This window comes from Leptonotus elevatus, chromosome 17 (assembly GCF_054856555.1).
Source record: "Leptonotus elevatus isolate MCC_2025b chromosome 17, RoL_Lele_1.0, whole genome shotgun sequence".
NCBI classification, from domain to species: Eukaryota; Metazoa; Chordata; class Actinopteri; order Syngnathiformes; family Syngnathidae; genus Leptonotus; species Leptonotus elevatus.
In genome coordinates this window covers 11,138,294-11,162,327 of record NC_141255.1, presented here as the reverse complement: position 1 = coordinate 11,162,327, position 24,034 = coordinate 11,138,294, and the positions used below count along the sequence as shown (strand labels likewise).

Below are 24,034 nucleotides of genomic sequence, written 5' to 3'. Positions count from 1 at the left end.
AATTCAAGATAGTCCTTGAAGTAACCATAGTTACTTGACGACAAGCGAATGGCGCATATTATGTGGAGGTGTACATGAGGTCTTTCTTCCCCACTGACATCAGCAATTCTGTTTGGTGCATTACATAGATAGCCTGACTTCATGCGAGAGGTGCAAATACTTGGAAAAAGCCTCAAGCGATAAAAGCAATAACCATACTGGTGACTCAAGCAACAATTTCCATACACATGTACACTAACGCCTAAAGGCCCTTTGAGCCCCAGGGGTTAGAATACAAAACAAAAAACACAAGTGATGCTCTTGTTGGACTGCACAACAATGAGTGGCAACTTCAACTACTTTTTATTATTATTATTTTTTTTAAAGATGACTTTCATCTTATAAAATGAATGAGGAATGTCATATTTGAATATTTCGACTCCCAAAACCATACTATATTCTTGTATATTACGCCTTTCTCACAAATTTTCAGAATTATAACTTCTCAAATAAATCTGACTTTATTGCTACATTATGTTACATTACTTTACTACGTTGTGTAATAATAATAACGCATCAGTTTACACTAAAATGACACTTAATCCATTATTCATGCATTCACACATTTACACTCCGGTGGCGGTAAACTACTTTAGTAGCCACAGCTGCCATGGGGCAGGCTGACGGAAGCGTGGCTGCCAGTGTGCGCCTACGACCCCTCCGACCACCACCAAACAGTCGCACCATTCTTACACCAGTGTGAGTAGCACTGGAGGCAATGTGTGTGAAGTGCCTTGCCCAAGGACACAACGACACATGACTTATGGAGAGCGGGGATCGAAGAGCAGACCTTCTGGTTACTGAACGACTGTCTTTACACCCTGAGCCACAATGGTGATGATGTAACAGTGCAACTTTCTCATCAAATTGCGACTTGACTCGCTTAATGTCTTCTTTCTTGCAAAATGAACCCTATTTTCAGAATATTGAGTTGGTTTAATAGCAGTCTTATTCTCAGGTTAACTAACCTCGCAAAAATGACATATTTTGTTGTGTACTATTAGGATTTTATTGTCAAAGAACTAGTTGCAATTTCCCATATGATTTTTTTCCCTCCAAAAATTCCAGTTTGATTTTCATATTTACAGGTTTTTCTTCTAAAATTATGATACTGTACAAAATAATGACTTCATTCACATACACTATACAATATTACTACTTTCTCATAAAATGTAAGGGATGGGTACCAAAAACTGTACTTTTTGTGGTATGGACCGCTTTGGGTCAGTACTTCAGAGCACCGATTCACGTAAAATCAAACGGTGCCATGTTTCGGTTCTGAAGCACGTCTTTCAAATGTTGCAACTGTGCTGGAGTGGAAGAGTTAACGATTTTCCATGGCGCACTTGAACGCAACATTATACGTGCACCAGCGTACTGACGTCACCCACTCACGTGCTAAAATACATTTCCGGGTTTTGGAAACGAGTGAGATTTTTACGGCACCAAGCCAAAGAAATACAGTTTCTGAAGAATGCCGTGTGCAGGCTGACACTGCACGCCTGAGAGGGAGGTGTTGTAACTTGTGTTAATTAATTATACTTCAGTAATTTTAAAATGTTAAACCTTTTATTTTTACTATTCCTTTCTGGCTCATTTGAATTTTTGTCAAGTTTTATATATTGAAAGGTAATAGTTAAATTTATTTTTAAAAATATGTTATTATTAAACAATGATGAACATTTACGAACACCAAAATTAATAGATACAATTTGTCAAATAAAATAAAAAATAAAAGGAGAGAGAGAGAGTACAAAAGTACCGAAAATTGGTACCGTTGAGTACCGGTATCGATTCCCAGGTACCGAGTATTGGAACAGTACCGGTTCAAATGTGAAAGGTACCCATCCCTATAAAATGATTATTTTATTAATGTATTTAAAATGCACTTTAAAAAAAACAAAAATAATGACAATTTTTGGACAACTTTCTTGTAATATTCCAACTTTATACTTATTAATTTTGACATCATTGTCATATTTTGCCCTTTTTTGCAAATAAATCATTTTAGTAATAATATATATTTTTCTTGTACAAGTCTAAGAACTTTTTTAATTTGCCAAATTATTCGACATGACTTATGGCAAATTATTACTTTTTTAATATTAGACATTTTACTCGTAAGATTGCAGCTTTATTCTTGGATGATGACTTTTTGCTACAAAATTACAACTCGTGTCTAGTTCCCATATTATTCCTGCTCCCTGACTTATAGTATATTTTGCATTATTTTTCAACTTTTTCTCAATTTGATTCCCCTATTATGCAGGCTTGTTGTCTTCCTTTTAAGGCTTGCTCAAATTTTTCTTCATAATTAAATCTGATCCATTATAAAGCACTGCCTCTGATAGGGTAACTGTCCATGGTACATGGGGTATGTAAGACGATAACACAGGGCCATGCTTGCTGTAGTGCAGTTACATTACACTGCATCATTTTATCAGTTGCAGCAATCAGCCGCCCCGAAGGATTACCTTGAAAGCTGCCGACCGACAGGTAAAGCCAAGTGAGCGCTGGAATGAAGAGCAGGGCGAGGGAGGCCGCCAGGAACTTCCTGCGTCCGCGACACATTCCCAGCATCCTCTGGACCGAATCGAAAGGAAAGAGAGGTGGGGTGACCTCTATGTGGGTAGCAGCTGTTGCCCACGATGATTCATGGCACTAAAAGGAGGTGAGAGGAAGATAAACTGGGTTAGAGTACAAAGCAATGGTTTGACAAAGGTGTCTTTGCTGTCCGCATTATGACATTTTAATGGAAAGAGTTGTGTATAACACGACTATGTATTTTTCCATAACATTTTCAGCACATTTGCCAAGTTCACACTGCATTGTCCCGACAAACGATCTTATCTGACTGAAGCGTCAGTGGAATGAGGCATAGGGTTACTTTAGGTTAAGTTTTGCCTTTCCTGTCAATGGGTAGGCTTGTCTATCAGGAGAAGAGTCGTAAAAAAAGGGCTGAAAAATACACGCTGGAAAGACACAGGACGTCTAACATTTTTGTTTTAAGTGGCCACTTTATGGTCATTTTGGCCATTTCCAGGGGAGATTTTGTCTGATTGCTCCCAAATTTGAAGCACATATACGAGACAAAAGGGAGACACCAAATTGTGAACAATTAGAGTTTTGCTGAGTGTGGGCAGAGCAAGACAGCACGACCCACTATAAAATACAAAACTTAACTCCAAAAGGTCACAGTCTGGTGGTGTTTTTTTGTTTTTGTGAGAGAAAAAAACAACAACTTTGTTTTGCTGTGTTTTTAATGTCTTCCAGCTTGCTTTAATCAATGCTAAATTGTACACGTAAAATTGGATATTAACAGTTGCTTACTAAACTTGTCCAATTTGAGTGCAATGCAGGGTGCAAAACAGACGTGCCATTATGTAATATTAAACTCTCTACTCCAACCACATTTTGCCAATTAACCAGTTGACCTCAAATAACTTTTAATCCTCAACTAGGAAAAGAGCTAGCCATAATACCTCGTCTGGAACTTTCAAGCCAGTTATATAATCAGCATAATGTCACCCTGTGAAGCGCAACAACGCTTGATGGACAATAGGTGTGTTTTCAGTACTATTCCCCTGTCCTTGACAAACTTATTTTATAGTGCCCAGAGTGCTGGGTGAAAACATGAGTGAAGGTTAAAAGAGGTCGGAGGATTTAACAAGTCAGTCAAGTAAGACAAATGTTTCTTTGATAGGCCAACTATTAATCATTTCGGGGGCTCCTTGATCTTTAACCCTTGTGTGATACGAGCGCTCGGCCGGACGCTGTGATTTACATGGCAATTGCAACACTGAAGACGTTCATTATCATATGCAAGACAAAATGTCAGCCCACAAACATCAATGGGGGAGATACAGGGAGAGCTCGGTTGATTTTTCCATGAACAACATGTGGACTACAATTCCTTTATTTCTTACTTTCAATGTTAAAGATATTATCTACGTCTATATTGTTGGTTTGTACCACTAAATTTTGGAGTGGAGTCTGTACAAAGGGTTTGTTCCCCCCTAGCCTAGAATGTAAATGCTCTCATTCACATTTGAGTATTCTGCAGATTATCCCATCAATTAAACATGTGATAATGTAGAAATTATTTTTTTTATTAATAAGCACAACATCATGTACGTGTAGGATGCATTGTGACCACTTGGGGTCACTATGATTACATTCTACAAGTACTACAGAAGCTGTGATTTTTGAGTGTGCAAGACTTTAAAAGGCGGGGCCTGATCTGGTGAGTGACGTGGGTGTCAGTGAATGAGACTGTAGAGTTGACTGGCTGTTAACTGGCTGATGCCAAGATCAGACTACAATTGTCTAGTCTTAGCTCCGTATAACGTGTTGAGTGATTCATGCCAAGTGCTTTTTTTCTACATGGAAAGGATATACAGCATATGTAAAAGATATTATATAAAATTGAAGACCCATTTTTGGCCTGTTACCCCAAAGTTGGTACAGTTCTATAAGCACAGGTAAAAGTCACGTCTGTTGTGTCTGGTATTTTCGGAACTTTTGCTGTGTTTGCTTATTTAAAATCCCCCTTTGAGACTTGGCAAAGCACCTCAACATAATTGTATTTGTTCTTCAATACGTTACGCTTGTTTTGTCATTTGTGTTGATTTACAGGCTGTTAACTTTCCACCTAAGCGGACGACTGTGCTCTACTGATTTTCTTTTTAGTTTCTTATTGAACCCTAATGCAACTTTTGAGCATAATTTTATCAGCTTGATGGCCGAGATGAAACATATTTAGAGCATTGCCCACAGCACCAGAACAATAGACGAAAAGAAAAGGCATGCGTGCAGATAAGATGCCGTTTAACAATTCTTAATTTATTCAACCCTCTCATCTCTGTAGTCAAAGAATGGGAAGAAGCAAGACAACATGCGCCATTTAATTGACCTTAATCTTATTCCTCAGTCATACTTTAATCACTCGGGTAAGAAAAGCCAAGCCCTCCCAAGATGTTGCAAACTTTGGAAAATGCGATGCCTTGTTAAAATCCTGATGTGCATACTTTCCATTCCACCAGAGTTCAATTTAACTGGATTTAAATTCAAAGCAATAATGGGTTCTGAAAGCTAAAGCGTGTTTCAATTATCTACAGGGCTTTTACATAGCTGCTGTCTTTAATCATTTATAAAATGGAGGAGGGAAAACTAACAATGAGGGAATAGTGTGGGAACGCACTCAGGTAGGGCAATGCTGTTTGTTGTAGTTGTGTTCACGGGTTGGCTTCTTGAGAGGAGTGCATCTATAATACTTGTACGCTGACTGTTTGCAGGTATGCGCTCTGCTCTGTCACATCATGCGGAGAGGACAAAATATGACTTTTAATAAACTCCAACAGGAAAGAGCTGCAGGTCTGGAAAGATAACGGGGCACAGATACAGTGTTTGTTCTGCAACATTTGAAAGGACACTAACCAGTATCAGAACAAGAAAATAACTCCCATAACTCAGTTTAGCATTCAGGTTAGTGTAGAGTTCTTATATTACGCTTTTGCTTCGGCACTTTTACATACTCTTGATGCTACCATCAGACAGAAGTCTGCATTGCGTGGCAGGGTCCTTGTCTGTTCAAAAAAAAACAACCCCCCAAAAACATATGCATTTAGTGTCAAAAATGAAAGCCCTGTCATTTGGCAATGGGGCACAGTCTGGACACGTCAACATTGTCAAGGATTTGCATTGAATTGAAAAAGAGGTCATTGAACAGTCAGCCGTAACTGCATGCCGAGACCGAAGACCTCAAAGCACCCTATGAATTCAAAGAAAGACAGTTGGGTTGTATTTCTAGAGAAATTGGACAGAAAGATAACTCCAAGCTGTTAAAATAGAAAAATAATAAGTCAAAAAAGCATCACAGTGCTGCGGACATCCAAGGGCTAACAATGACACAAAAACCTATTATTTTTGGTGTACTGTATTTCTTTTTTGTCTTTTGCTTTAACAAAGGTTTTAGCCAAGATAATCTCATGAGAAAAATCTTAACGAGGACCTTTAAACTAAAAAAGGAACTTCTCACCAAAACCGCGACTTAAAAAGGTAATGCTCCCTTAAAACAGTCTGTTTGAGATCTGAAGGTCCAGCGAACATGAAGCACTGGCTGTCATGTAGTTTCAGCTTTATTTACAATCGGATCTTCCCTGTGAAAAAGGCAGTTTGGGCCCAGCAGCTTTGCATCACTGTTAGCTGCCAGGCAGACTGCAAGTTCTGTCTTAAAAAACAGAAAAAAGTTGATTCTCTCGTAGGGCAAGAGGGTAAAAGTTTTACTTGGTCGGGAAGTCACAATATTATGAGAGCTTTTACTCTCAGCTTCTATATAGAGTGGCAAGTTTTATATAATCCTCCAGTGGCTGGCAGGCACTCTAACTTAAGCCAACACAACTGTAAAGCAGCAAGGCGCTTCTCTTGCCTTTTCACTGTCAAAAAGTTGCCCCCCGCGGTCGCTTGATTTGCCATCCTGTTGTGGCAATATTTTCTATATCGCCAAGAATTGTCCCTGTCGTTTATTCCTTGCAAAGAAGAGAAGTTGCAGACACACAAGGTCTTATGACTATCACGGCAGCTGCTGCCGCACTTGAACAAAAAATAAGCTGTAATCATAACATACAATTTTATATGGTTTCTTTAAAAAAAAAAATGCCCTGGATGATGACATGATTACCTGGTATGGTTGTGGTAAATATCCCTTTTCTATTTCCTACAAAATCAGAATGAAATCGGACAAACACAAATGTTGGTTGTCTTGAAATCAAAGCTCTCTAACCTGAAATGCTGAATGCCATCATTTCCATATGGAACTGACACTTGATCACGCTGGTATAATGTCTTGCTATCTAGTAGACGTCCGGACTGCTGATATGTGATATATGTAAGCAACATCACGCTTTACTTCTGCAAACTGTAGGTTAAGTGAACTGACTGACAGAGTACATCGAGTTTCTATCCAGTAATAGTCAGGCAGGGTTGTAAGACTGCACAAATACATCAGCAGTTGACCCTACCCATCACTTGGTGCTATTTTTGATGACAGTTTCCTTTTTTTGACTCAGTTCATGGGTGGTCTACATCAGAATTCAGCTCAATATATTTGATCCTGTTGGATAGATTACCGGAGTGTCTTTCAATGAACAGTCCGCTTGGAGTGCCAAAACGTACAACAGGTCATTCCCAGTGGTTGCTGCCAGACAATTAGTGTCAGACAGATGTTCAGCTGGTATTTTTACAATGGCTAAGACAACCATGTTGATTTGATCCTTTATTCTGTGTACAAAAGTATGTTCAGTACATTACTCGCATCAACTGGAAAACATACATTTTCAACACCAACTCCTACGCTGGCTAAAAATAAGGAGACTGCAATCAATGCCATGTTACAAAGACACTTGCATTCTCTTCCCAGAGTGTTGGCTACTTGACATTAAATTTGTAATATCCTATTTGGCACATTTACACGGCACATCAGCTTTAAAAATGCCAGAGTTTGGCACTTTAGACATAAGTTGACAGCAGAGTACAATTTAGTGCTGTGACGCCTTGAAGTAATTTGATCAGGAACTCTTGAGTGTTGATATTAGCACTTTATATGAATAACAAGCAGCTCCTACAGTGTTAAGACAATTATCAGGTAGCACTCAAAGCTGATCAGAGGGCACGGAAACGGAACAGTTTAGACAACAGCAAGTTTGAGACCAAGAAACGTGCACGTCAATTTCCAGATAATGCATCAAATTAGCTAAATGAAAGCTGATGAAGAGGCTTGCATTTTTACCCCTATTCCGTTGTGCTGTCACAGTTCAAATTGAACTTTTAGCGACAGATCTGAGAGCTCGAGGTGACACCCTGTTTTACTCAAAAAAGAGAACAGTTATATTCCTTCAGATGTGAGGGTGCAGATCGACCGCATTTTAATACAGCAAGGGCTTTTGAAACCAATCAAATGAGCGGAAATATTAACAATTCCGTTTACAGTAGTGTTAAAGAAGATATGATGGTTTGATTCTCTATAACCATTAACATAAGTGTGAGAGTGGGCTTTTGGTGCCATCTATTGTGCCAGAGATGAAGATTCTGAAATATTCTTAATGACAGGCAGTCTATCGCTCAGACGTATTTATGAATAAAACACAAAGTTTATGCATCCGTTCAAGCGCAGCCGTCCACATAACATTTTTGCCCAATTCCCCTTATATCAATCAATAGCTCAATAGTCTCGGCCCACAACGCTAGTGTGGTTTTTAGCGGATAGGTTGGCTTTGTCAGGCTTTGAATTGCAAAGCAGTCTATTGCTCACTCTTTATATAAAGTGAAATTTTAAATTCACATATAATTAATCATGTAGCAGAATGGTGCATGATGTATTCTCTCCCTCAGAGAATATTGACATTCTGCCTAAGACGTGTAACTGTGTCCCAATTCAGGGGTGGCATCCTTGGGAGGTAGCATTTGAAGGCAGATGACATCAGGCTGCGATCATTCAACGGCTCCTGCAAATGCTGCTTTCTTCTCGAATTTTCCCCCAGGATGCATGGCTACTTTCCATTGCAGCCTCCTTTTAACACATATGCTGTGAATATCCACCTAGCATCTTTGCATGCAGGTGAGGATAGAAACATGTGATTCCCGGAGGCTATCCCAGATGAAAAATGGTTGCGGCAATTTTGTGTGGAAGGTGTCGCCCCTGGAGACCGTGGTTGAGGCGTGGACCTCCATACGGTGCAACCCTTGAATTGTTCAGAGTAATTAACTGCTGACTCAACGCAACAATTCTTGGGAACACCTCTGACTTTGGGCAGTATAGTTTTCTTCTGGCGCGGTGGCTTGCTACCTAAAAAAAAATGTACGCTCAAGTTCTAGTCAGTTTCTTTGGTCAAGATACTGACACATGATCTTTATTCCCCTACACGGGCAGAGCACATAAAATGTGGAGGACACACTCTGTACATGCTTTAAAGTACCTTTGCCTCAGTTGTGTCATAAGACGCAGAATGTGCCCTTCAACATTGCCAAGTAAGCCGAGTGACTCAAGAGAAGAAGTAACCTGAATAACCTTTCATTTGCAGAACTGAATAGAGCAGAAAGTCCACCCACAGTCCAGGATGAATATTGAAGGCAAAAGAGAGTCTATGGCTGCCGCCTACCCAAGCAGGAGTACAACGGTGAGCTGTTTCTCTTCGGCAGAAGCCAAAAACACGAGACTCTCTCTCTCAACATGATAATCAAGAGTGGCTACAGGTCAAAACAATCAACACTCTGCGGAAAGGAGTACAGAGCATAGTGTGGACTAAATGACTTCTGCCACACTGACAGTGGAGAAAAATATATTGATTGTGCAGGCGGGGCTGTCCTCATTTCATTAAGCTTGTATACTCATTAGTATTCTGTTATGGTAGGGAGGGACGTGTGCGCTGCCGTACAAAGGCAGCTCTAACATTATGGATGTCACTGGAGCTGGGGAAGTGCAGAAAGGCATTTGGAGGTGAAAATGCACACAAATCTTCCGCGGCCAAGAGCAGGGCAAAGCAAATCAGCTTCCTGTGTCGAGGAGGTCGACGACTGAGGCGCCGCTAATACGATTTCACATCTCCTCAAAGCTATTTTCAATCAAGTGTCATTCAACCCAATTGGTGTTTGCTGCACTGCAAACTGTTTTTAGAAAATTAAAACTATATTCAGAGGATGATTCAGTCATCTGACAACTTTCATTTCAACAGCCTTGTTCTGGTCTGTGACATCAGGGTGTTAATTATTCAAATGTGGAAACAGCTAATTAGTCAGTGTTCTAAGTCCAAATATTCAGGTCACGTTGGAAAAGTTGTAATCGGAATAATGCTGTAAAATAACTCATCAAAGGTGGTTCCTTGCCAGGTTTTATGGTTTCATTATACAATTTAATACCTCATTGATTCTTTGCCAAGGATGGAGAACTGGTGAAAATGTGATGCATACATACCACCATATAATCCAAAATTGCTGCACTACCCTGTTCTCTTGGTTCTCTAGAGCTCTGATCAATCTGTCGACACAAGTCCTCCAAAAATAACGACCATATTGGTTGTTTCACCATGCACCAAAATACGACCAAGTGTCACATATTGTAGTTTAGCGACCTTTATCGGCCATGTTAAATAGCGAAAAAATACAAAACTGAGACTCGAACCCGGATCTTCTGGTCAGGAGACTATCGTCTAACTTACTGAGCTAAAAGTCAATTAATGATCTTAGTGTTCATTTTTAGTGTTGACATGTATGTCAATTCGCCGTCACGGACTAATGGTTGTGGTTAGGATGAGGCTTTCAGTGAGGTTGTACAATATACGTTACGTCTTTACATGGGACACTAATGGTTGAGATCAGGAAAAGGCACATTGAGGTTTAGACCACTACAAAACATGTCACTGGACAAATAGTTCAGTCAGATAAACACTCATCTTCCGACCAGACGGACCGGGTTTGAGTCTCAGTTTTGTATTTTTGCGCTATTTAACATGGCCGATAGAGGTTGCTAAACTAAAACACGTAAGACTCTTTTCGAAACGACTTACGTGGTCGGCTTTATCGGAGGGCTATCTCTGTCAACAATACGCTAGCCAACAGATTGGTGCGCTGCCTCCAAGTGGCGTGACAAAAAAAGTGCCGTGTCTTGTTCCCGTATGCGTGTTTCCATCCTTCACCATGTCAACAGTGACGGTCAACTCAAAATGACCACCACCAGTCGCACCGATGGCAACACTTGACTTTGCCCCATCTGTATGCAGCTTGCTCCCCTCAAGGTGTGTCTCATGACTGCACACACAATTAGAGTTGAAACCTTAAAGTAGATGCTATCCATTCCTTAGCTGTCTTTCTCCTTTCCAAGTTGTCCTCCCTTTTGGAGCCTCTGTAATGGTAGTGAAGCCAAATTGTGGTCGTTTGGGCATTGGTTCCATTTTAAGAGGCATCGCCAGCTTGCAGGTGTTATGCTCCACCACAGGAGAGCCTTGCGATTCACTACCATTTTGCAGGAGAGGAGTGAAATATGCACACACACGCTCAACCCGAAAAGAACAAGGTGGCTTGGACGAATGTGTCTGCGTGCCTAATAGACAGGATGGCCTCCCAGGAGTGCATTTAAAAACTGGGATCAGAGTGGGTGGGAAGCAATATGATCTGCATTTTAAATGTCGTCATTAAGGTCGAATTCGTAACGATACGAGTAAAATGGATGATGGTATGTTGGGCCAAAAGGTGTTATTCTAATACAAAACAGTGGCTTGGTTATCAGTAAAGGTAAACGAACATTTAAGATATTTTAAGAATATTTTCTGCCTTTTCTTGCTTGTACAATAAATAATGGTTTTATGATCAGTCTGAACCTAGTCTGAACAACTCTGCTTCTGTTATTTTCCAAAAGTCTGTAAATGCAAGCTACAATGTAGCAAAATAGCAGCAGAAGAAGACTTAGTCACCGGTGTGTCCCGACACGGGGTGAACTCAATGCACAATATTTCGACAGCACTCAGAGCCTAAAATCCAATCACGGTAGTTGAGTGCACGGAATGGAATGAAACAGACTTGAAGTGCAAAAGGCTAGACTTGTATGAAGAAAATGTGAGGCGATTTGTGGTCTTTGCGCTGCTGATGTAAACCGACAGTCTTCAGAGGTAAGATTCAGTTTAAATCAGAGTCACTTTATCTCACTTTTTCTCCCCCTTAGGATAGCATGAAATGTTTCTGAGAGGATTTCTTTATTTCTGATCGTGTTACATTTATATTTTGGTCTGATGATCTTTCTCATTGTACAACCTCGTTTGCCCTTTGCAACGTTTAGCAAGCTCTTATACTGTAATTGTCATCCTACCCAGGCTTTTGGACACACAAGTATTCAATTATCAAGTGTGACATTCATGGGCGGAAATCAAACACTGGTTTGAGGATGTGAGAGCTGCAGGTTGACTGTCAGCTGCGAATCAAACATTGAACTTACTGAAGTCCTAAAAATATGGAAATTGGGCCCCGTTACAAAGATGCCAGGTTGCTTCCTGACAAATTCCTCTAGGATGTGACACCATTTGCACAGCCCCCTCACTCTTTCCCTCCTTTACTGCATAGCACATGATCTGATTGTTCATGTTAATAATTGTATGTGTTTAAAAAAAGAAACTACAAGATCTAAATTGAATCCACCTCTCATGAGAAATAAGACATTATTTTTTTCCCCATCTTTGGCTGTCAGGAAAATCATTTTGTTAATGGTTGCAAATGACAGTCTAACGGAGGATATGCCGCACTCCTGAGATAAGGGCATTGCTGTTGACATAATAGTTCACAAGATGATTGATGTTTGTTTGTTGTGGCTTGTCTGGAAGATGGGAACAGTATCCAGGCAGCAAAGGATCAATGTGTTCATTGTTTTTTCCCCTTTCTTTCTTTACATTGGATGCTGCATCGTGTGTTGTAACTGTCACTCTCCGCTCTGGCATCCCGGAGACTGAATGTGGAAGACACCAATGACAACATTTCTGTTTTTAGTCCCATGCCCTACTTTACCCCTTGTGCTAAGTGTTGTGGCCTGGATTGGGTGGTGGGGGAGTTCAGTGGCAGCACGCTACCCACAACATCACTTAATAATCATTCGGTTGAGTCTTACTCATTACCTAAGGATGCAGATGTCATATTAAAGCCCCCACAAAACATACACTTTTGCAATCACTTGAATGCAGCACTGTATTGCCTGAGGAGGACATTGCTCGAAGAGAGGATGTGATAATAGCATAGCATACATTGTATTTACAATAAGCAGAAGAATGCAGAATAGTTTTTGATTGAGAGGTATTAAAGATCTCTGGACTGTGACCTTCACCTGTACTTTAGTATGGGGAAAAATATGTATCGCATGCTAATTAGAGACTCAAACTTGCCTGTAGATGTGAATGTGTGGGTGGATGTTTGTCTCTCGGCGTGTTAACCTTGTGACTCGCAATCTTTTCAGAGTACCTTCAACAACTGGAATCCAGTCAGTTTGTTACTTTCAGTTGTGAAAGAACTTTATTTACTTACACAACATTTCCAAATATAAAACTAGCTAAACATGATTTAAACAAATATTTACAGTCAATTAAAGCACACAAAATTCTAACAGTCAAGTGATTTACAATTGTAAAATGTGCCAAGGGAAAAGTTATTTTTGTCCTTATTTTTTTCTTTTCTTAAGTGACAGAGGATTTGCCTGAGCACGGTGTTACTATCCACTACTTTATTCTTCATGCACATAGCACACCTGGTTTTCCACAGTTTCGCACAAACAACCGTTATAATAGTTTGGAGGAATTATTTTTCTCTGGAAGATATGTTATTTTCTATCAAGCCATACATACTAGTGATATAATTAACATCAATTTTAAGACCAATATCTTTCATCATCGCCCAGACCTGCTGATCTCTATTACATTGCATTAATAAGTGTTGTTGTGTTTCATCCTCTGAGCAATTAATAATAGCACATGCTTTTGTCTTTATGTAACAAGACCATGACACCATTGACCTAGTGGGAAGCTTGCCAACTGCAATCAACCACCTTATGTCCTTCATTCCCTCCGGAATGATAGTATTTTTTATTTTTTTGTTTAAAGTGCGAATCACATCAGTTTGTTACTTTCCATGGCTTGTCATTAAAAATAGTGTGCTTTCACACCTTTATTTGGAGTTCTCCAAGACACACTGTGAAGCAAATTTAATCCATGCTGATTCATTTATTTTCCAGTTGGATTGGATTCAATTGGGATCATTATTTGACATTAAGCAAACCTATTTTGTTTTGGAACTGTACCAGACCTGCACCCGTTTAATTACTGTGCATAATATGGTGTTGCTGCTGTTGCCCGTCCTGCATACCAATTGGTTGTCCATTAATTTTGTCGTAAAGCCGCTTGTTGGAGCCATTATCCTCGTGGACTTGGACAATCTTTGAGACGGTGACTTCAGGACATCATTATATACCATAGGTCTCAAACTAAGGTCCTCGAGGGCCGCAGTCCTGCATGGTTTAGTGGTTTCCCTGTTGGACAAGAGAAAATCTCTAAAACATGCAGGACTGCGGCCCTCAAGGACCAGCGTTTGTGACCTATATTATGGACAGATGATAGGTGGAGGTTTCAGGCATGATCTCTGCTTTTTCATGTTTGACATAGATACATACCGAATTTAATGTCCCTTGTACTTAAGAAGCAGACTCCGTTGAGTCTGGACCCTTATGCTAAGCCAAAAATACGACGCTACGCTGGTCTCGCGCCTGTATGTTCGTGGGGTTCTCAATGGGATTTGTTTCGCTCCGCGCCGCAACGGAGGAAGAGGAGGGATTTCCGCTTCGGTAGGTGGTGCTAACTTTATTGTAGCATTGCTAGCTGGTGTCACACTTCGACAATTAAACAAACAAACTCACCAGATAAGCCAACCTCCACGCTTCTTCCTCCAAGCAATCTCCTTTTTGCGCGGTCCTGATACACGTAACTCGCCGTGTTGTACAGCTCCGGGTGTCTGCAAACCGCGACGATCAAGCTATCCTCCATTGCTATGCTACACGTTCTGCAACCGCTTCCTGTGTTTTGTCTGTGATGTATTTGGTGCCGTGGACTATCTCGCCACCGATTGGCTGTCGCTGACGCGATGGCGTCAAAAGTTTAATTCAACCGACGCCGGCAAAATGGGCGTTGTAGCGAAATGATCGCCCGGCAAGCCCTCGCGGGGCTTACCAAACCCCAACCCCCAATCCCCCCTTTCCCGACTGTTGGGTTGAACGTAGCATTACACTTCATAAACAGACTTCAAACCTAAAAACGGAAGAAACATTTTAAATTAAAAGTGAAACATCTTCAACGAACAATAACAAGTCCAAGACTACCTTGACCATTACCATGAATGCCTGAGAATCTACACAGACATAATGCTCTATCGGGGTAAAACGAACTAAGATTCAATTCAAACGGACTGTAGCGTGCTAGTGAAAAGCATGAAACGGGAGTCCACAAAATGTGCATTTACAAACCATACCAGAGATACAAAGGTTGTTAAAAAGTTTTGCTACAAGTTTGGCTTTAATGATCACAAACCAATTTCAAAACAACTGATGAACTCTCAGATGACGACGGACCTGGCACCACATTTAGTGTCTGCAGTACGACTGCCGATTACCCTTCTGTCCAAATTCAAAATGAGCTCATTTGTTTATCCACCATGTGGTGTACTGACCCTCTGATCTAAGAGCAGCTTGCTATCTGACGAACTTTATTTCATTTTGCCTTCAAACTGCATTCATCATACTGCAAAAATATCGGCCTTCATCCACAGACGGCAGTTTTACTGGAGCCGCCTGGGAAACAATTTTTGCCACGAGCTAGCCTCGCTGTTAGAGTTTGTCTTCTAAAAAGTGCAACATTTTGATGAGATCCTTTCTTCTTGGCAGTCTCACTGTGCTGACATATTGGATCACTGGCGCCACGGACAGATGAGTGCACAGAAAATGAACATCTATTTGAGACGGTGGTAAACAAGTTGCTCATAGCAAATAACTTGTTTGTTATATTAAGCAGGAGATGGAAGCTCCTCTCGGACACTGCTGGGAATTCAGTGCATTCACACGCTTGGCACAAGGGGAACCAAAAGTGGCTTCAGAGAATAAATACTGGCTTTATTGTAATTCAGTTACCTAATTCAAATATTTAAATATGCGGTTGCTATTTGGACTCATAATAAGCTTTGTCGGTGTTGAGTAGAGCAGAACAAAGCCAACATATGCTCATCTGACTTGACTGATTGAAAAACGTTGACATTGTGCAGGATGACACTGCTCCGTAGGTGGTAGTAATTCACAATACAAAGTCAGATCCAACCCCCTAAACAAAAGCCGACATTTGTTTTATCATAGCATCAGGTGCTAGACAAGTTGGTCACTTTTCTGCTCGATCCTAATGCAAGCAGAATGTAAGAGCCAAAACGTTAAAAATCCTCAATTAGCGCTTCATCACCTTGGGACTTTGCTTGATAATAACAACACACATGATGGAATGGGTTGAAGTATAGTAGGTAACAGGTAGTTATGCTTACTAATCAGGTTAATGTTATACTAGTTGTGACTGGTCTCTTGCTCTATAGAGTCAAATAGCAAAGGATGTTGGATCAATGTGGAATTAACCTTCTCAACATTGAGTCAACATCTCTTGCTCTCTGGATCAGGACCACAGCCTGTAGTCATGTTGGTTTATGGCAACTAAAATTAACAGGGCCCTGATAATTTCTGAGCTGATCCATAGACAGCTGGTCTCATAAGAGAGAGGAATATGTAAGCCAAAACCAGCTTGGTAACCAGTCGCTGGATGACTCCTGCATGACAACAGCACAGGATGACAACAGAGCAAGTGGCCGTTTATTTCAGCAGCACCTCAGTGCCTCTGTCATATTTGGAATTGGAGGCACTAAAATAAACTAAACACTAAAAATATATTCTTTGGTATTTGATCTATATTTCAATCTTGAGGGGACAAATGATCACTATACAGTATGTCCAGTTGATGTCTCTGTAATTCCCAACATTCACCAGATATCGCCAAACACTGAATTGCGTTCTAATGAGAAACTACGAGAACAAAGATCAGCCATTCATCAAAATCTGATCTTTATCTAGCAATCGCAGCTAAATGTGAATTACATATCTAGACAAGGTTCACAACCGAGCATTTTGACACATTTGTCTAATTCCACATTTGGCTATGAACAGAACGGAGATAATCCCAGGATCATAGACAGAAAGCCAAAGGTTAATTGGAAAGCCGCCACAATAGAGGATAGCAGAAATAACGCTGGCCCTAATAGTCACAGTGATGCACGCTCAAATCAGTCAATTGACTGCAATGCTCTCGGTTCACCTGCGTTCAGTGCTGTCTTCTATGGTCTGCTTGCTTTATGTACCGATACTTGGAGAAGAAGAAATGCTGCTGCATACATACTATGATTTTGGGCTTTAGTTCAACCTCCAACAGGATCAACTTGATGTGGTTACAAAGTTTCAATAGAAAATACAGAATGTGAAAGAATATTCATAAAAGCCACTTCACTTTCAAAGATAATTCAAAAATTGAATGCTAGCAGATAAAATTAGGACAAGAAAACACTCTCTTGACAAATACATTGTATAATTTATCAAGGATTTTGATCCCCAACAAGAGGTATAATAAGTCGGTTTACTATTAAAGGCAAATACAATGCCTGATCGTGACCTCTGCACTCAATATTGGAAATGAGTGTAAGGTATTGAAATCAATAAGACAAATAATTCCAATGTGCGGTGATCTGATCGCAAGATAACTCAATAAACTCAGTCAAACTCCAACAATCTTGCGAATAAGGTGATGAAAGTCCTGGGCCTGACCTCTACGGATGAGCATAATCATCCATTAGCCCAACAATTGATTAAGGAATCTGTCAGTTGTGTGGAATTGATTGTTGATTCCTCCTGTAATGGAGAAATTGATTTTGCTACATCCACCAACCACAAAGACTTTTGAAATCCCCCCCTCCCCACACTCTGGAGCTTGGAGATTTCAGAGAGTCCACCATCCTATCGTCGGTTCTTACCTACCCAAATATTTCACAGCTCACCAATTAGCTCCATTAAAAATAAAAAAATAAGACAGTGGGGTACTCAATGTTAACATAATTAGTCATTAGTAACTATAATAGCAATATTTTATTCCGTCTCTATTTGAATTACTGTATCGTAATGACCTTCTTTTTTTTTTTATCCTGCAATGTGATGAGTTTGCTCGAGGTATGGGTCCTTTGCGCATAATATTGCAATGATGATGAGATGTGTTCCCGACGCTTGGTCGGATGTAGCCTGCTCAAGGCTATGGAACACACTCAAAATCCTTCTTCTATCAGACTACGCAATCCGTTTAAATTAGATTCGTCTGGCTGTCATGACAGATAATGTCGTACAGATCTCTGAACTTTGATGCGGGCAGCTAGGCATGTGGCATTAACGTCCCAAATGCTCGGATGCAAACGGCGTCATATTTTCTGTACGCCTCTTAGTGGAGTCTCTCATGATAGCGATCTGGTAGGTGCGATAAATCCAGTGTGGGACATGCTATCATGCAGTTCCAATTAACTCTGGTAAATGACTTGTTTATCATCTCAATGCTCACTGCAGTCACACTGAACCAGCAAACAGTCGGAAGGACAACGCGGTGAGAGAAGACATATTGTTTGCATATTTTCCATTAGCGCTACTTTGAAAGTTATACAACAGAATGTCAGACCTACAGGGAATACCTCAAGTCCAAAATTAGCATCATAGAGTGACAATAATTAGGGCTAACTGCCAAATATAACGGCGAGCGGTGACGTGGGGTCCAGGAGAGGTCAAAGTGCTCCATCGGCTTCATCTGGCTACATTTTCACATGCGTCTCCAGCAGGGCCGCATTAAGTTACGAGCCATCCAAAGTGATTACATGGTGATGAGTGCATCACTTGAAATGTGCCTGTTTAATGCCGCATGGGCATGAACAGGGAAATCAATGAAGCAGTGGACAGAACAGGCTTGTTTGCTGTTCGCCCATACATCCCCACGAGAATTGGTATTCACTCTCATTAATGAAGACAAACAGAAATAATATGGACAAGTAATACAGCCAGACTACACAATGTTGGGATGGAGGTAGGGGGACTTGCTTCTGATTACTTCAAGGTGACTGACCCCCCTCTCAGAAAGAGTGCAATCATTTAGGCTGCTTTAAGACTGCAGGCATATCTGACTCCAATCGGATTCCTCCCCAAACCAGAATGTTTTTAGCAAGTGTCCAAATCCGATGTGGCCCTGTTCAGACTGAGCCACATTATTGACCCATCTGACAGGGTGCTGTAGCAACAACGTCAAACGTTTATTTTTTCCTTTTTTAAACGACCATATGTATGGTTACGGCCAGGCACTATTTCAAAGAACTGATGGGGTAGCGAGATGGACTTCACCGCAAGTAACGTAAACTGTCACTGCATTTCCGGTTGCGCATGAATGAGCGGAGCCGACGGGGCAGTGGAGTCGTTAAGGCGTTTGACTGCCGAGTATACGAGGAACCAGCCGAGCAGCGAACCGATTGGATATTGACAGCACGGGTGCATTGGGTTTTTGCACGCGAAGTGACGTCACGGACAGTCAAATCCGTTCTTCATCTTGTCCAAATCGGATATGAAACTACCTCCATATCGCATATGGTTTCAATCCGCCCCGCAAAAATCGTATTTCATGTGTTTTGTGAGTGTTCAGACTACAATGGGCTAAAAATCGGATTTGGACTGGCAGTCTGAACAAGATCTTACCGATATGCTTTAGTTGCACAGTAAACATAGTCAATAGGTGGTTTCATTTCACCAGCCCAACTTGATACGTAAAACCAGTTTAAGATATGTCAAATGTGTCTTCAGTAATAAATTATGGACAGTGCAAAGGTCTCACATCTTTCCATATGCTTGAATTAATGTTGTACTAAAACTAGCTGGCCACCAAATAGCTAAGAGAATGAGAAAGCCGACTTAATCATTTTAACATGAAGCTAGACCTCAAAAGCGGATTACCACAAATATCTTGCGAGTCCTACGGTAGCAGGATGGCAAATGGCTAGCAGAAAAACTGCCACTGTGCGACATGACTGTAATGTAGTAAAGTCAATTTAATTTACATGGCACTTTTCACAGAGAGGACTCCAGAGGTTTGCTTGGTTAAAACACACAAAAAAATATAACAAAATTGTTTCTACTAACTACTAAGAAAAACAAAAACAAACCAAAACAAGTCTTAATATTTTAAAGACTGCTAAATCATTTTAATGTTAGAAGTTGAATGCCCAAAATGTTTTTAAACACTATTAAAACTGTATTCATGATTAAAATCAGACAAAAATGTAACTAGCAAGCTGCCGATTGCCTAGCTGCCAAATACGTCTACACAAGGTAGAGTTTTATTTATCTGCAAAGCAACTTTCATCATTAAAGTTAAGAGAGTGTTTAAAGACTGTTTTAATGTTTTAACATAAAGTAGGACCTTAAAAGTCAAACACCCCCAAAAAAGAAGGGATGGTATAAAAAAAAAACTTTTTGAACAGTTAGCTAGCCGCTGATTAGATTTTCTTTTTAAAATATGAAAAAATGGGACTGTGTTGTTCAAGGTTCAACATTATGTCTGAAGTAATGCTGACACATTCCAGTCAGAAACCTCCTTATCCAAACTATGACACATTGTTTATTCAACAAAACTAAATAATATCGTGCTTAGTCCTTTCTGCCCTATAATAGAAAAGCAATCATTTGCTTCTAATCAATGTCCTGTAAACAAAATTATTCCCCAGGTAGTCAATAGTCAACATTATTCCAAGATAACCAATTCCAAACTATTGTAGTGAGCTACGCATAACTGAGAAACTACAATCGCTTTTAATCACTAATTGGAGGCCTACAAGTGTAATCGTTTTACTTGATAAATCATATGACTGCTGGAACAGTAACCAGTGATTATCGTTTTAATTACGAAATGTGTTTTCCAGTTGCTCCCCAGGTCAGTCAGGAGAATTAGGTGGCACTGCCATAAAGAATATACATTTCAAACAAGGCACAGTAATCAGTATGGCACAGCAAACCAACGGTTTTCTTTCATAACCAACAATTGTAAGGTTACTTCATGCTGCCAAGAAATTGTACAAATTTAAAGTAGTTTACAGTAGCCACTTAATTTAGAAATACATTTATATGGTTTGTGTTGGTACGAGAACAATAGAAAAACAATTTGTGATCATCACAGTAGATAATTTGACATTTTTATTATCATTTGCGCGTTGTGCCTCCCCACTTCACAACAATAACGTTTGAACTAGCATTACACTGTACAATAAACTAGTGATATGTCATATCCCATCCAGCGTCCTGCATTGTTAGTGTCAATTTAAATGTGCAGGGAAAGAGACAGATAGTATATTTTGTAGTTATTTTTTTTATATTGGTATTGATTTGAAACTATCTGCAATGTAAATGGCCAGAGAACAACTTCATCAAAATTTAACTTTGTGACTCACAAGTTGAACAATAGCAAAATAAGAACATCATTTTAGACATTCTAACTTGATTTTGATGCGAAACAAACTGCATCGACAATTCCGAACCTCCAAGTACGGCCGACATTTTGATTTGTGATATAAGCTCGGAATTGTCAATACTTTCCAGTAGCTTTCACATTAGCCTGATTAGCTTTCTTAACTTCCTGTACACGGAGGAGAAATATATCACATCACACATTTCCGCCCCCCCCAATTTCAAACAGTTCCCAGGTGTCATGTCAACATGTCAAGTTGGTCCTTGAACCAGTAGGCAAAAGACAAGGGGAAGTATTTGGATGAGTGGGATTCCCCTTCCAGGACCAAGGTTTTACAACCTTTTACACTCATATTCACACCCAAGGTAAAAAGTTAATTTCCATAATGTCCCCTTTAACTAACTACATGACCTTACTGTCTAATTTCACACACCAGAGACAGAGAACCATCTACAGCAATACAGGTCTTGACTTGCCTGTGACCCAACTTAGAAGTTTTTCAAGATTACAAGCCATTGCTCGGACAATTTTATGTTTTGACTTGCGAGCACACAAAAAAACAATCCATATGAACGTCAGATGGTGGCAGCAAACTTAACCCGCTTCACAATAAGCAGCAGTTTGGCAGATAGTGAACTTGCGTCAAGCTGTTTATTACCATTCCCAATTCAAGTTTGTTGCCAAACTAAGCATAAAACAGAAAATTACATGATGTGCATTTAAAGCAACCACAAAACTGCCTTGGGAAAGTCTGCTAGCTTAATGCTGTGCTGTAGACAAACATAATACTCACAGCAACATCATATACTCTCTATTCTACGCACACAAAAAAAGACTACTTTTACTGCAGCTTACTGAGTCATTTAGCTGTGAAGCTCTTCTTCGTTTGTGTCTGTATATCGGCAATATCCTGCCCCCTGGTGGCTAAGTCACATACAGTACACCAAAAGGAGCACTATCGAACGAAATAAAGGCATGTCCATTCATTTAAATTGTAAGAAATGATTTGAGATAGTTTTAAGTTACCAATGTGTTCATGGAATTCAATTTGTATATCAAGGCACCACTGGATTTGTACATAAACATAAAAAAAAATGTAATTTTCCAGATCTCCTTTAAATGAATACATATTACATAACACGTATGTATGGACCCCCTCCTACATTTGTCATTAATATATTGACAGGATTATGAGAAACTTCACAGGCGGTTTAATGGCATAATTATTGTGAAAGACAACAGCATTCCTATCCACATACGATTGTGACAAAAATAATAATAATATTATTATAACTATGGTAGGAATGTTAATGTTTTAAAATGACTGGATACTTAAGTATAATAAAATAAAAAGTAACATTTGTGCGATCTTTATCACTGTGCCACTTGTTAGCTACTCGTCTTACGTCGGTTGGTATTCCCCCCTCCAACAAAAAAAAGCAGAAAAAAAAGCAGTACAGGACATAAAATGTACTCAATGATTTGCAGGACAGATGAATGCATGCATTCGGAACGGGACAGCTGGCTAAACCCATGTGCGATTAATCCCCTCATCGTGTTCTATTTATTGGTTTGTGGAGGTTTAACAGGAAGCCAAAAATTGACATGCATTGACATTTTTTTTCTTTTTCTTTTCCTCCGCCTGAACAACATGATTCTGGAAGTGGAACAGAAGCACAGCCCAAAATAACGCAGGGTGAGCGTTTTAAAAGGGGGCTGGTGAGGTAAGGTCACCGAGCTAATAGCTCGCGAAAAACTGCGGATTTGAACTCACCTGATGCGGAGAGCCGTCGAAGACGCTGGAGTCCAATAAAAGACTGCCTTTAGTGAGCTATTTAAAAAAAAAAACTAAATAAAATAAAAAAGCGAAAAATCCCACGCTGCTTCTGCTCGTGAATATCTACGGTTCCTTCATCACAGTTTTTGCTGCGGAAGAGTTTTTTTTTTTTTTTTGCGGGGTGCTGTGTCAGTGACAGCCTGCCACCCTCAGCACACAGCAAAGCGGAGCGGCTATGTGTCCTCCATGTAAAGATTTAAACCTCAAGACGGCACATTCTGTCTCATTAAGAGTAGCGGGACTTGATTACAGCGACACGCGCGCGATCACGGCCATAGCCGGAGCTGGCAAAAGCGTGACGAGCTCGGCTCCATATGAAAAAATAAATAAAAATCCCTTTGACGTCTCCTGTTGAGTGTCCGTACATGTAATCTTCCACGGAGGTATTTTGTTGTCGTCCTCGCTCCAGATTGTGCCTGATGAGTTTTCGGCCTCAACACAGCAGCTCTTTCTTCCTGCCAGGCAGCCAGCAGCCAATCACAGAGAGGCGTTGGGAAAGGGAGGGAAGAATTACAGAAGTGGACTTCCAGGACCGGAGCTGCTGTTCATCCTATCTCTCTACTGTACACACAATTCTTTCTGTCTATCTATCTATCTATCTATCTATCTATCTATCTATCTATCTATCTATCTATCTATCTATCTATCTATCTATCTATCTATCTATCTATCTATCCACCCATCCATCCATCATACAAAAATAACAATAATGCCTATATTACTGGTAAACACCGGGTGTATTCTTTTTGTTTTACATATTTACTGGGAGAGCACAGAAATTGGCATTGGTTAGACCAGGCGTGCAGAATACAGCACAAAGTGTCTGCTATCGCAAGAAGAAGAAGAGCATTCACAAATAACAACATGAAAGAAATCTGGTACAACTCCAGGACATGATGATGAAAGGGAAAAAGACAACTTTTGCTGCCCCATTTTTGTGCCCAATGCAGGTTTAGCGCAAAATGCAGCCTTACTTAATTTGGTATTTTCCTAAACATGCGCTGGTAGAAGTTTCTGTTTGCGCCTTTGT

At 40.1% G+C, this 24,034-nt stretch overlaps 1 protein-coding gene across 1 annotated transcript in view; it reads right to left on the bottom strand.

Annotated features, from left to right (window-relative positions):
* The window catches only part of large1 (LARGE xylosyl- and glucuronyltransferase 1), an 85,417-nt gene extending 61,960 nt beyond the window's left edge, over nt 1–23,457 (bottom strand). Inside the window, exons 1-2 of the mRNA XM_086059701.1 lie at nt 22,942–23,457; nt 2,514–2,700 (exon numbers count right to left, since the gene is read on the bottom strand). Of these exons, the coding sequence (XP_085915827.1) occupies nt 2,514–2,619 (106 nt within the window). The 5' untranslated portion in view covers nt 2,620–2,700; nt 22,942–23,457. The remainder of the gene's footprint in view (nt 1–2,513; nt 2,701–22,941) is intronic.
* Between the last annotated feature and the right edge of the window lie 577 nt (nt 23,458–24,034).